This window comes from Xenopus laevis, chromosome 3L, assembly GCF_017654675.1.
Source record: "Xenopus laevis strain J_2021 chromosome 3L, Xenopus_laevis_v10.1, whole genome shotgun sequence".
Lineage (NCBI taxonomy): Eukaryota > Metazoa > Chordata > Amphibia > Anura > Pipidae > Xenopus > Xenopus laevis.
The window spans coordinates 81,136,940-81,151,029 of record NC_054375.1 but is presented as its reverse complement, the minus strand read 5'-3'; the positions used below and the strand labels follow the sequence as shown (position 1 = coordinate 81,151,029).

The 14,090-nt window shown below is 38.4% G+C and overlaps 1 protein-coding gene across 2 annotated transcripts; it reads left to right on the top strand.

Moving 5' to 3' along the window:
* The first annotated feature begins 780 nt into the window (after positions 1-780).
* gtse1.L (G2 and S-phase expressed 1 L homeolog) lies at positions 781-11,986 on the top strand. 2 transcript variants are annotated; one of them, NM_001095898.1, is given in 12 exon segments: positions 865-941; positions 1,961-2,018; positions 2,413-2,470; positions 3,051-3,714; positions 4,214-4,384; positions 4,459-4,600; positions 4,744-5,127; positions 6,054-6,126; positions 6,657-6,899; positions 7,564-7,738; positions 9,255-9,413; positions 11,458-11,986. In NM_001095898.1, coding segments are annotated over 11 exon segments (2,175 nt in total). In that variant the 5' UTR covers positions 865-941; positions 1,961-2,002; the 3' UTR covers positions 11,548-11,986.
* Positions 11,987-14,090: the final 2,104 nt, after the last annotated feature.

The window sequence follows — 14,090 nt, the reverse complement described above, 5'->3', positions numbered from 1 at the left end:
ATGGTTGATCCCAATGTTATAAATTGGGAAAAAAGATAAATATATAGGAAGGCCGGTATATTTTTCCAGAAAAGGTGGCAACCCTACTTGCCAGGTATAGTTATTAATGGTTACTTGTAAATAAATATTTATTATTATAACATTTTTGAATTTGGCCAAATATAACACAAAATATTTATTGGAATTTCAAATGCAAAACAGGATTGACCACCTCTAATTTCCATACACCAATTTGCCCCTGGTCAATATAATTGCAATTTTTGCTTGCAATTATCCAGGACTTCAAAGTTATTTTTTATCAAGGCTACTTGAATACATTCCCTGCTATTGCTATTAGAAATACTTTCTTGTGGGACAGCGCCTAGAGCAAACGGAGAAAGCAAGAAAACAGGAACAAAATATGGTGTAGTATTTTCGATTATTCTTATAACACCCTGTGCTGAAAAAACAAAAGAATTGAAGAAAATGTATATTTTGCTAGTGTGCGTTCCCCTTTAAAGAGACTTTTTCTTTTTGTCCCAAAATGTGCGCAATTAAATTTGGTGTTTTCTGGATCCTTCACCAAATTTTAGTAGAATTGCCTGCTTACAAGATAATGGTGGCTATATCGCATGTAGTGTAATTCCCAGTGTTCCCAATCTGTGCATTTTTACCCATTATTAATTACGATGCGACAGGAAACTACATATCCCATTAAGCTTTAGTGCACGTTTCTTACGTAAAGCGTTGGCTGACGGGAAATTCTTTAAATCATCCAATGGTAAAACGCGCAGTAGCGATCACGTGATAGTTTGCAAGTTTGAAATCAAGAGGTAGTTTCCGTGTCCTGTGAGGTCTCTTCGGTGTTGGTTGTTCGGACGGATTGGTGGCTGGTCCCTGTGTCCTAACACCATAATTTGTGGAGTGGGTTAGAGCATTCCAGATGCGTGGCCTGACATTACGTGAGTTTCTCGAAGTACTTGCACACTTGAAAGCATATTTGTTGTTGTTTTTCAAAGATGGGCTTTCTGACTCTTGTATGACGTGACTATATGAATTCTCATTTGTTATGCTGGCCTATCAACTATACTTTAGTTCCATTCCTCATCCCTGGGCTTGGGCGAGCTTTGCTTGGGACTTTAACACACAAACACTGCTCCTGTTACACATGCCTCCGACGCCTACGTTTATGAAGTGTTTTTGGGCACAGCTATGTACATTTTCTCAGTGGTTTAATAAGATCTATTTCCCTCTCCAGTTGTGATGGTGGAGCAGTAGTGCAGCCTTATATAATGACTTTATAACTTTAACTAGAGAAAACCATCCCAGCCCTTGCAGATATTGTCTTACAGCAGTGTAATCTGTTTGAAGGACAAGAAACCCAAAATCATTGGAGCTGCAAGAATGTTAAAATTGGAAACTTTTTGTCTGCTCTGCAAGACTGCTGGCAGTCAAGTAAGATGGAGGCTCGCTGCTGGTTTAGAAAGTTCATTGAGCAGGTGTTTTAAAAAAAAAAAAAAAAAAAACCCCAACCCTTAGAATAAGGGTTGCCTACTTATTGGTACTTTCCCAAGTTTACTTGTCCTACCTGCCTTTAAAATTTGATTGGACAAGTGTTCGAGGTGGAAGTGAATTGCTTCTGAAAATGCAAGCTAGCATTTAATGATTAATAAAACCCACAGTGACATTAGTTCAACTGCTACTCTCCTCAGTCACTCCAAAATGTCTCTTGTCCGATAACCATGCTCTGCAATTTCTCTGTATTAGCAGTTCAGTCCGTAACAGTTTGGAGGAATGTGAGAATTTCTTTGAAGGGTTGTGGGTACAAGCTATTCACCTGCAAGCTCGGTGCCACCCACAGGCCTCTATGTTAAATAAAATGTACTGGAAATGCTGGAACAACCTTTCCAATTAGTCTGACTTTGTATCTAATCTTCTAAAGTAGTAAAACCTGAAGTTATTCCTCTGTGCTTTCTTTTAGGTCACCAGAAGTAAGATAAACACTTTGGAAAGTATAATCACAATGCAAGCTGGAGGTGGTAAGGCATAGCTTTGTTTTTTTAATGTCCTTACTATTACTACTACAGTCTGGCATTGATTTGTGTAGTCATTTTGCTGCACTTGGCTAAAAAGTACAGTACCATTAGAAGGTTTCAGGCACCTTAAAGGAAAACCAAACCCTAAAGTTTAAAAAAAAAAACCCTACCCTACATAGGATAGCATCTTTGAGACTTTATAACTTGTCAGTATCCTGATTATGCAAAATATTATATTGTAAACAGCTGAATAAATAAATACGGTTTTGTTTCAAACTGGCCTTTTTATGCAAAAACATGTAAACACACAGTTAAAAGTCTAGATTTTCCTTAAATACAAAGAGCTTAAAGAATGCACGTTATCTATAATAAATGTAATTTGTTTTTTTGGGTGCAGATTTCACTCTCTTGGCTGATGAGAAGTTTGATTTTGATATATCGTTGTCCCCTACAAGGTAATGTGTAAAGGGAATTTCTTTTCCAGTCCTCCACCAAAACCTTTTTTCTGCACAAAAAAATTGCTTAGAATTTCAAAGTGTACTAAGTAAACATGTCCATTGTTTCAATGGTCATTTCTAATGTAATTACTATTATCATTCTGGCTCTTTACATTCTCTGCACTACTTGCTCAAGCTCCTGAAATGTACTAAAAGCCAATGATCAATCTGGAGGAGAACTGGCTTTTGCTACACTGCTCAAAGGTCAGAACCAAAGAACAGAAAGGGATTAACAAATACTATCAGGTGTCTATTTACAAAAAAAACTGAAGGGGTGTAAAAAATGTCTAGCAGGAAAGGGGAACGGACGGTGCAATCGTGAGTAAGTCAGGAAAGGGGCCATGTTGTAGCACGTATGAAGTAAGTCTGGGCTGCATGTAAGTCTGTTCTTGTAAGCTCGTAATGACCGCAGCTTTGCAAGTTTTGACTCACAACGCTTGAGCTTGGTATATCCATCTTTACCTCAGTGATTTGTTGATAGATCTTGGCTTTGATTGAGTAAATAATAATGGTACCAAATATCTGCTTTTTATTTTAGTTCCAAAGAGGGCAATGAAGACTGTGATGATGAAGTATTTATTGGGCCTGTAAGGCACAAAGAGAAGTGTGTCCGTGCCTCTGTGCAAAGTGAAGAATCAGACAAAGGGAGTCCTTCTTCTCTGTTAAATGACAATGTTGCTTGGAGTCCTTTAAGTGGTGATAAATTTGTTGAGATCTTCAAGGAAGCTCATTTAGTGGCACTGCAGCTGGAAAGTTTTGCCAATGATGACCCAAAGGAAGACCGCTCCGCTCAGAGTGACACAAACCAATTGGTTGAAAAGTTTGTTCAGGAGTCTAAATCCAAGTTAAATATTTTTGAAAATGTGGACAATAGCAAAACTCCAATTGCCCTTAAAAGAGAGACTTATTGTGTACAAGAAAGCCCCTTTAACCAGCTTCCCCCTTCAGTTCAGCAAAGACTTGCTATGTCTGGAACAGTTGGAGAAAAGATGTCTGCTCTGAATAAGGCAAATCATACCAGCCCTGGGAAAATGCCTAGACCAACAAAGGGACTTTCTTTTTCACCACTAGTGCAGAAGAGTAAAGTTGTGCATGCCAAAAGTACTGTTCCAGTGGCAAATTCTAAGAAAACTTTAAGCCGCTTGCAACCCATCAAAGCAACGTCTTTGGCAACAAAAACAAACCGCCTTACTGTAGAAAAGGTAAAAACATGCTTATTGCATACGTTCAGATGTCCTATTATTCTTATTTTAACTTATTTTTTTTGTTAAGGAGAACTGACGTTCAACATAGAACTAGGCTAAAAATGTCCTTATATTTTGGGTCTCTGTTTTGCACAATGTGACAGTGGCACTTTAGCAGTGAACGTATGTGCCTCCTGAAGTTGCTCTAGTAACTCCCTCCTTTGCTGGTTCATCACACATGCTCTAGCTTGCTGTGTTACCCGAGCATAGGGAACCATCTGTTATACACGCGCAACATAATTCACAGCAAGTAATAATAAGTAAGTTACATTTACTATACATGGTAGCATAGAAACCAGTTCATTCTGCATCAGAGTTGATTATTGGCATTGCATTTTCCTCTTAACTGACCGATGTAATCTTACTGAAGTTTGGATAGTTTCTGATGTTTATTATATATGCTGAATTCCTGAAAATACGTTTTATAAATGCTCCTCTGTATATAATTTTGTTGCAGTCGATATCTAGTAGGAAGATCAGCCCAGTTAGAATGAAACATCTCAGTAGTGCTGGCTCTTCAGAAGATATTTATTCTGACAAATCCAGTGTTGCATCAGATATCAGTGATTCTTCATTCAACAGCAGTATTGCAGGACAAAACAAAAGGACACTTCCAGCCCCAGGCAAGGTAAAATCTTTGTATTATAGGCTAAAATGAGCCACTAGATGTGGTACAGTTTCTTATCACTTTTTCTTTCCTAGATTGGCCTGAAAAAAACACAGTTTAAAGCTCCACCCAATGGTGCAATGTTTAGAAAAAATACCTCCTCTTCATCTTCCTCACATTCCAGCATGAATGCCAGTTTAAACTCAAGCATGTCTACATCTCCACCTCGTGGGAATGGTAAATATTTCACTTTTTATCATTTGTGAATCCACAAATCTTGGTATACAGTTATTTTTGTCTTCTATCCATCCAGACCCCAAGTCTGGAAACTTAAAGTTTCTTTAAGTTGATTATAAATATTTATTTTTTTTAAATTTCAGCCAAACTTAACACTTCTATGAATGTTTCAATAAATGCTTCCAGGCTGAAGTCTAATCAGTCTAGGCTGGCATTAGTTCATCCTTCTGGTGGGTCCACCTCCTCTGTGAAAAATGTACCTGACATGTCAAAGAGCCGCCTTAAACCAAGCAGCACAGTAAAACCAGGAACTGTTGGAAATTGCAGTAAATCAGCATTGGTGTCTGTGGCTCTACCGAAGACACCATCAGGCAAAATGCAGAGGCAGACCTCTGCACCTAATTTGAACAGAATGCCTGTGCCAAATATACCAGAAAGTGCAATTAAGGGCTCATCCTGTTCTAAGCCTCAATCAAAAGTAATGCCTACACCAACAAGCCGTCTCAGGCTGCCTCAGAGAGCTACAGGTATGAACTTATTCAAAGTGCAAGGAAATCATTTTTTTATTTAAAGGTGAACTATTGCAAAAATTAACATTAAATACAAGTTTCATCATACTGAAATAAGAAATTATTTTGGTTGACAGTTGGAGGGGCGTGATTCTCCTTTTGACTAGAAAATGTAGTGTAGCCTACTATTTTTTAAAATTACCAGAAATCCTGCCTCTATTTGCAGGAATTTTTCCAAAGTCTGTTATTTTATTTGTTCTTCAATCCATTATTTGAGTTAGCTCTAATACATCTTCTAGGAAAGGGAGACCCCCATTAAAAGATGGATTAGATATATTGGGTCAATCAAAATGACATCTGATTCCTGTATGAAGCAGGAATGAAGAAAAACAGATGCAGAGAGGTGGATAATGAAGAAACTTTGTTTCATCCATATTAACCTGGAATACGCAGTTTCCTTAAAGGGATTCTGTTATGGGAAAACATGTATTTTTTTTTTTTAACGCATCAGTTAATAGTGCTGCTCCATTAAATTTTCAATATCTGACATGGAGTTAGACATATTGTCAGTTTCCCAGGGGCCACAGTCATGTAACTTCTGCTGATAAACTTCATGTCTCCCCCTCCCTTCCCCCCAGGAAGCAGCAGAACAATAGAAAGGTAGCCAGATAATCGCTCCCAGGTAGATATAAGAACAGCACTCAATAGTAATAGTCCAGGTAACCTTTAGTTACATTGAGTAGGAGAAACAATAGCCTGCCAGAATCCTGTTTCATAGTGCAGCACTGGCTCTTTCTGACAGCACATGACCATGCAAAATTATCAGAGATGGTTGCCTACACATCAATATTACAACTAAAAAAATATTGCAGTGTAATTTAGAATTAAAAACACCATAAAATCATGACCGAATCCCTTTAACCTTTTTTACTCTCTTCCTGTAGGAGTATCGCCTGATCGATCTGTGCTAAAGACATTGCAGCCAATTCGATTAATGTCCTGTGGCGATATTGGAAGGTAAACATGCACAATTTCTATTCTGAACAAGTGTCTGCCTTTTTTTCAGATTCTCTGGGAACGGTAGTTTTTGTTTTTTTCTAAATGTGCAAATTGTGCTTCTGATGTCGCGTGCATGCTCATAATGAGCTAGCTGCAGCATTCACTCATTATGCAGATGCGTGTGCCCCAACATGGCCACTCGTACCCGGAGCTCTTTCCCGGTGATGATGGCCTAGTGCTGGCGGGGGCAATTTTTTAAAGTAAAACTGTTGCCCCCCCCCAACTGGAGTGCGGGCTCTACTAGCCCGCACCTTTGCTTGGGAATAATATTTTTGCCCAGCAGGTGCCCTTTAAAGGATCAGTAACACCAAAAGAGAAGTGTTTAAAGTAATGCAAATATAATGTGCTGTTGTGCTGCACTGGCATAATTGGTGTTTGCTTCAGTAAGACTACTATAGCTAATATACACAAGCTGTTGTGTAGCCATGGGGTCAACCATTCAGACTTTTGGTTGTTCAGGAGGCTGATCATGGTGTTTTTCCCCTCAGTGGTATAGCTGAAAGCACTCCGATGAAATCCACACAAGGCAGAGAATCCACCAGTGCCTCTGTTGCAAGGTCTGTTTCTGCTACACCTAGTACAAAACACATATCTTCCTTGCCTACTCCTCTGAGTCGGAGAACTTCTGCTCTGATGACACCAAGGACAATCCCAAGATCCATCTCATCCCAGAGGACAATGCAAGCTCTGCAGACTTCAGCAAAGTCCATTAAGAAGCCTCTCATGAATGGGTAAGGTGATATGAAAGTGTAGTCCAGAAAACATCCCGTTGTGTTTAGTTTTATTTAAATAGTGTAAGTTTTATGTACAGTTAATAGTCATCTGCAGCCTGCATTATTATAAACGCGTTGTACTGACCTCTTGCAATTTAAGAGGAAACCATCCACTTATTTTTTTTTTTACTTTGAGCTTGTACTTGAAAATGTTCTCCTTAATATATTTGTCCTTGTCACTAAAATATGTATGTGCACTTGTGAGTGGGAACTCAAAGTCAAGTTAAAATAGGCTAGAGAATCTGAGAAGCATAATTGTAAAATATAGGATTCGGATTAAATTATCAAGGAATTTTGGTTGCTTACATCTACAGTATATCAGTCAGTTTGGTGGGGATCCATTTAGCTTATTCACATGTCCGTTTACATAAATTATTTGGTATATCTAGACATTGTATCCGGTTTCAGTTTATTGCTATGTCTTTAGAATAGGAATTCCCAGAAAAGAATTTAAGTTTTTAATATATTTAGGTTGGTGTGACTTGGGTGGAATACTGATGTTTAAAACAAGTTACATCAAGGCAAGCACTGGACCTCCTAGAAATCATAAACGTTGGTGTACTGAATATATCAAGATGCATTGCATATTTCCAGTATTAACTCTTTTGCCCTCTGCCTCTAGGCAAGAAGAATCTAAAGGCAAAGGCACAAAAATGACTTCTAGTCCAGTCTCTCCCACTGAAGATCTTGCTGTAGCAGATGTTATTCCTTGCTCTTTGAAGTTCTCTCCTGAAAGCAAAAATATACCTGTAAATGGGAAAGAACCCCCTAAGTCACTCTGTTCTTCAAACAAAGAGGTAAACCATTTTACAAATGGGGACTACAGAATCCCAGTTTCACAGTCTGACCCAGTAACATCAACATACAGTCACATGAAAAAGTATGGAACCCCTCTTAATTCTTTGGAGTTTTGTTTATCATTGGCTGAGCTTTCAAAGTAGCAACTTCCTTTTAATATATAACATGCCTTATGGAAACAGTAGTATTTCAGCAGTGACATAAAGTTTATTGGATTAACAGAAAATATGCATTATAACAAAATTAGACAGGTGCATAAATTTGGGCACCCCAATGCATAGTTGAACCTCCTTTTGCAAATGTAACGGCCTCTAGACACCTCCTGTAGCCTTTGATGAGTGTCTGGAAGGCGGTATATTTGATCATGATGATTTGATGAGGTGTGTTGGTTTGTCTCATACTACATCTTTTGACCATTAAACATTCACTGGAATATGAGAAACATTTCTTTTGGTAACGCAAGACTCTTGTAGGTGATCCCATTTAAAAAGGACTGCTCAGTGCTTTGTCCCCGTTTATGTGCATTGAAACTCGAGTTTTTAGCTGTGCTAAAGACCATTAGTGGGCCAGGTTCAGTCCAGACTCCTGGCTCTAAACATTACTTAAAAGTGCTGAGATCTTTTTGTCAACCTTTTTCTTTAGCACCATGGGATAAACCCCAAAGATAATTAAATAAAGAATAAAAAGTTAGTGTTCCACAAAAAAAGGGCCTTGATTTCTTCATCCTCCAATACCTTTCTTTTGTTTGAGGCACTGTCAATTTTGGCTTCCCTATTTATCCTGTGCTACTACAGTCCATTGGTGTATAGGTAAATCTAAAAACAACTGGACTTGCTGAGTAATCAATGAAGATGTTTCACTACTCATCCGAGCAGCTTCTTCAGTTGAACTGAAGAAGCTGCTTGGATGAGTAGTGAAATGTCTTCATTGATTACTCAGCAAGTCCAGTTGTTTTTAGATTTACCTATACTATATATACCATGACCTGGATGAATGAAAATCTTCATAGTCATACAGTCCATTGGGCTAATTCCATTACTAAAGACCAACATTTCACACATGGTGCCTCCACCCTCACAGGCCTCTGCTTATTTGGCCAGATTTTTTTGGCACACTTTAATTCAAGTTACTAGTTTCACCGAGCTCCAAGGACAGCGCTGCTAACAAGAAGCTACTGAGCATGACCGTCATTTTAATCTTTGACTTTGTCCAGATGAAATGTATTTAGGCTACCCTCTTGGTTCATTTTTTTAACCAATAGAGAAAAAGTGAAACTTTCTTTGTTCAAAATCAAGCATTCCTGTCAGTTACTTTTTTATTTTTTTTAGTTTCTTTTTTCCCCTTTTAGAGCAGGCGTGACACTATTAAAATGGGTTTAAGTCCAAGTTAAGTCTAGTGATGTCTACATTAATCACATTTTTAAATTGTCATGCAATTTTGTTAAATGTAGTAGTGCTTTTTTGTTTCGTAAGGAGTCTCCGTTTGCGCTGTCATAATTTTGTCGCCCTTAACTAGGTTTTACTGGTTGATATTGAAGAGCTAAAACATGAAACCGATGCTAAACTGAGGAAACACTCATCCGCTGGAAGTGATGGTTACCCTCTAATTGACCTTTCAAACACACCCGATTTTAACAAAATAATCGTTCCAATAAAACCAGCAATTGTTGGTCAGGTGCGTATTTTGTCTGTTTTAAAGAATTTTGCATTTTTTTTATTGTGAGCATGTGGAATAATGCAGATTCTTTCCAGGAGCTAACAGGACATGCATGCCTTAGCTGGGGCTATGCCCATCTTAAACATACTGTAGAAGTAGCATACACAGCCCTGAATAGGTTATTGCATCATAGAAAAACTGGAATATTTCTAGCAAAAGTACACTTTTCCATGGCTATGTTGGATAAAGTGAAGGGGTAAAGAATCACTGGCATAACATGGGTATTTCTAGCAGGGCAACCACTTTGTCATGCTTGATAAAGGGGTTATGCCCCGAAATGTTGCATCCGCAATAAACGAGCAAGGGTTCTCCCTGCTAGAAATACCCATGTTGTGCCGGTGATTCTTTACCCCTTCACATTGCCTACACCTCCTTCACTGAGCACCAGGGATTTGTCTAGGACAGGACTTCCATGCTGTGCGAGGGTAATCCCCCCCCCCCCCCTTTTTCTTCCATTATGTTGGATAATGGTCATTCAGACATAATCTAAAATAAAATCATTGTTTTGCAGCATATACATGACCTTTATTGTGGGGGGCAGGAAGGGCACTCTGCTTTATTTTGTGTAGTCGCTGTTCATCCATCTCAATGTACAGTGCATTTACAGTTGTGTAGGTGTTTACAGTGGTGGACAATTACCAAGGTTGCACTCCATAAGCCTATGGTTAAGAAAGCTAACTTGCTTCATAGTAAACTAATAACCTAGTTCCCTGCTGTAGTTTGACAGGTGGGTATTTTTTACATTGCCCAGAATACACCACCTGTGTCAAGTCTTCTAAGATTTTGTGTAATTGTGGTTTCGCTTATTTGTCAGACACAAACCATGTCATTTGCCGATGAATTTTGCATCTGGTTTGTAGACAAAACAATCCCAACCAGGGAAATTATGCTCTAGGGTGGTTGTTGTTGTTGTTGTTGTTGTTGTTGTTGTTGTTGTTGTTATACAGAGATACCTATTTGACTTTACTGTTTCCATTCATACCCTTCAGAAGAGTTCAGGGAGTTCAGCTGTGAAGTTTGTCATCTAATGATACTTAAAAGCATTGTTTAAAGTGGTTGTTCACCTTTAAACTACTAGTTGATTTCAGATAGATCACCAAAAATGACTTTTTCCAATTAATTTCTATTTTCTATGTGTGACCATTTTTCTAATATTGAAGTGTAATTGTCATTTTTCACCTTCTAAAGCAGCTTTGGCGGGGGTCGCCGACCCTGTAAACTGTTCTAAATTTATAGATTTAGTTGTTTGTCCCTGCTGAGCAGAATCTCTGGGTTTCATTACAGGCAGCTGTTAGAATTGATACAATAGTTGCTAATACTCCAGAGATGCTGCTGAGAAATGTATCCACTAAATGTTGCAAAATTGTGACCGTTCAGAATCTGTACCTGAATTACTGAGCTGCCAAACAAACACCAGAGACACGAACTTTAAACTTAGATTTTGGAAAAACAGTTTAACATTGAAAGTAATTGAAAAAAGTCTTCTGGTGAACAATCTGAAAACAGCTAAACTAAAAAAAGTGTTTGGAAGGTGAACAACCCCTTTAAGCTGCTTGTATGTTCATATGTACCTTATTTAATACTGTAGTCACAGCTCAGGATAGGAGTAAAACAGAAATGCACAATGCAAATTTTCAGACTTCTGTCCTGAATATTCCCCCTCCTACTATAGGAGGTTTGTAATAGAAATTAAAAAAGAGATGCATCATAATATGAAGAATTAATGCACTGGGACTATGATTGTCCAAGATAATGATGCAAAATGATATATTATACTTGTACAAGGCCTCCGCTATATTTGCTTGCACTGCAGTACAATTATTGCTTTGCTAACTATCCATGATTTACAAATGATCTTTCAACTGTTCAGGTTGGATATCCTAATCGGTATTTGTTGAATTACATATTGAAACTTGGCAGTGGTAGTCAAGAATTAGTCTTTCCTTTATGTTTAATAGTGCAGGTTTATTGACATATAATTTGATGTTTTCTTCTCCTTCAGCTGATAGATTTGAGTTCTCCTCTTATACAGCTGAGTCCTGTGCTGAACAAAGAAAATATACAATTTGATTCTCCACTCCTGAAGTTTTGAAACACCAAATGTTTTTACAAAAATACTGCTACCTGTTTTATTGTGATGGCATTGACATTTTATGTATGGTGAACATGGTGGATGTGTAAAGCATGGGACTCTTTTATGCTACTGCAACTAATATTGCGGAGTACAGTTTGCATGAAAGAAGATGCGCAGAAATGTAAACAGCAAGACTTACAAGTGTGCTAGGTATATAATTTGCAGAAAAAGAAGAGGTGAAAAGAAGTGAGCTGTGTTGAATAAAACCCTCCTGACTTTTCAATTGTTTACTAGTCTGAAAATAATGCTGCATTTTAGACAAATCTTTAGTGCTAGGGACAAAAAATGAAATGTATTGAAAATGTCTCTTTTAAAAAGAAATCTGCCTGATAACTGTTATAAATGTTGGTGATCTGTTTAATTTTTTTGTAAATAAAATAAAATTAATGTATTCTTACAAATGCGTTGAGGGTGTATTTATTCCTTTTGATAATTGAATAAAGGTTTCATTTTGTGAGTGTTTTTCTTTCATACAGCCAATAGGAACTTCAAAAAAAGAAAAGAACTAACATTGGAAAGTGTCTTTTCATTACAAACCTTAATCTTCGAGGAGATACATTGTGTAAAAACAAAAATGTGCCAGTGAATTATACTCCCCTAACTAAAACAAATGTGCTTAAAAAAAAAAAATTGTTTAGAGCTGAATTATTGAAAAACCCAAAACTCTACTAAGTCCCACCTATCTTTTCCACTTCCTCATGGCCAATGGCTGCCAGTTCATATGTGGATATATCAGTTCATTGGATATTGTCTACTGGACTATTTCATTCTATTATGGGGATTTCCTTCTTTTCTAGTTCCGGTCATGTGGGATTTTGCTTCTTGATCATAGAGATCCATACATAGTAAGGGATACTTTGGCTGGATGCCATTTATAATTTCATTATTGGGTGTACTTAGCATTCTGTATATACCAGCTCATGAGGTAGGGATTTGAATAATGCCTGTGGTTTTGTTGTGCTAATTTTATATCTGGTTCCAACATTCCCATTGTTATACAGATAACACTGGACTTCATGTCATGATGCTACAAAACTATTTTATGCACCTGAGAAGGCAGATACGTTATTGCTGTGAATTCTGGGATTGTTTGTACGGAGTTTATTACAAAGGAAATACTGGTATGGGGCGGAGCGGGTAACACTGTTGGGTCATATTTAATTCAGTTGGAGGACATAACCAGGAATCCTTATTTGAAGAGGCCAACTGTCATTCATATAAACATGAACCCAAGTTGTAGTGGATGCTTAATGCACATACAGCTTTTTTAATTATTTGTGAGACAATGAATGCTAAGTACGATTCCTCCGCAAAACACATTTTCCCCTTCTACAAATAATTTACCCATGCAGACGATGAGTAAATAATTGCAAAGTTCTGATTCATGCAGGAGTCTGCCACTAAAGGCAGCCATATTTGTGAACATTGTTTTATTTGCCACAATCTCAAAAAGAGGGGAACTATGTTTAACTATTCTCATGCTGGGCCAAATCAATCTGGTAGGCAAATCCTCATGATGCTGGCCTGACCGCAGAGAACAACATGAATTGACAAATATGGCCCAAAGGGATAGGATTTAAGGTGGTCATGCACTGGCAGATTTAATCTGCTGAATCTGCAGTTTATCTGCCCATCAATGGGGCAGATCAAGGACCGCATCAGATAGTTAATGTGGTCCTTGCTCTGAGGTAGGGTTGCCACCTTTTTGCCTGGTGGAGACTGGGCAGGGGGTGGGGCTGTGATGTGGAGGGGGTGGGTCATGATGTGGCGGGGTGTGATGGGAGCAGGTCTATGATGCAGCAATTGCCTGGTCACCGTGTCAATCATGGGCAATTCTGCCCGGTTTTCCTAATTTGGGAAACCGGGCAGGAAGTTTTGACCCGCACAGCCCCTCAAAATACCGGGCTGTCCGGGTCAAAACCGGACAGGTGGCAACCCTGAGGGCTTGTATACCCACTATTGTAATCCAGACGGTTTGGCCTTAGGGCCAACGATCAGAAAAAGGCCTGAAAATTGTCCACCTTAGGAAGGTATATCAGGGTAAAGATCTGCTCATTTGGTGACCTCACCAAACGAGAGGATTTTATAGTGTATGGCCACCTTTACAGTGTAGGGGGGAGATCAGATTCCATACATTACCCTGAAGTATCGGACATCCTGCACACATTGCTTTCTCTTGTAATTAGGGTTGCCACCTTTTCTGGAAAAAATACCAGACTTCCTATATGTTTTTTTCCCCCTATTAATAACATTGGGACCAGCCATCAGGCCAGTAAAATACCAGCTAGGTGGCAACCCTACTTGTAATACATAAGTCAGGTTACTGACATTCCCATCCACTGTACTGGCTTAATTACCTTAAAGAAGCCAACAAACAAAAAAAAAAATAGATACATATAGAAGTATTAAAAAAAGCACAGCAGTAAATGCTCTGTCTGTTGCTAGTTAGGCTTCCTCATTAAACATCCACATCTGACACTTGCTGCACCCAGTCAGGCTGG

Bases quoted from the DNA above. Each gene is read 5' to 3' on its own strand.
- gtse1.L (XM_018251205.2), top strand. The intron at 3,715-4,213 runs GTAAAAACATGC...ATTTTGTTGCAG, and splicing joins ACCGCCTTACTGTAGAAAAG to TCGATATCTAGTAGGAAGAT. The intron at 7,739-9,254 runs GTAAACCATTTT...GCCCTTAACTAG, and splicing joins TCTGTTCTTCAAACAAAGAG to GTTTTACTGGTTGATATTGA.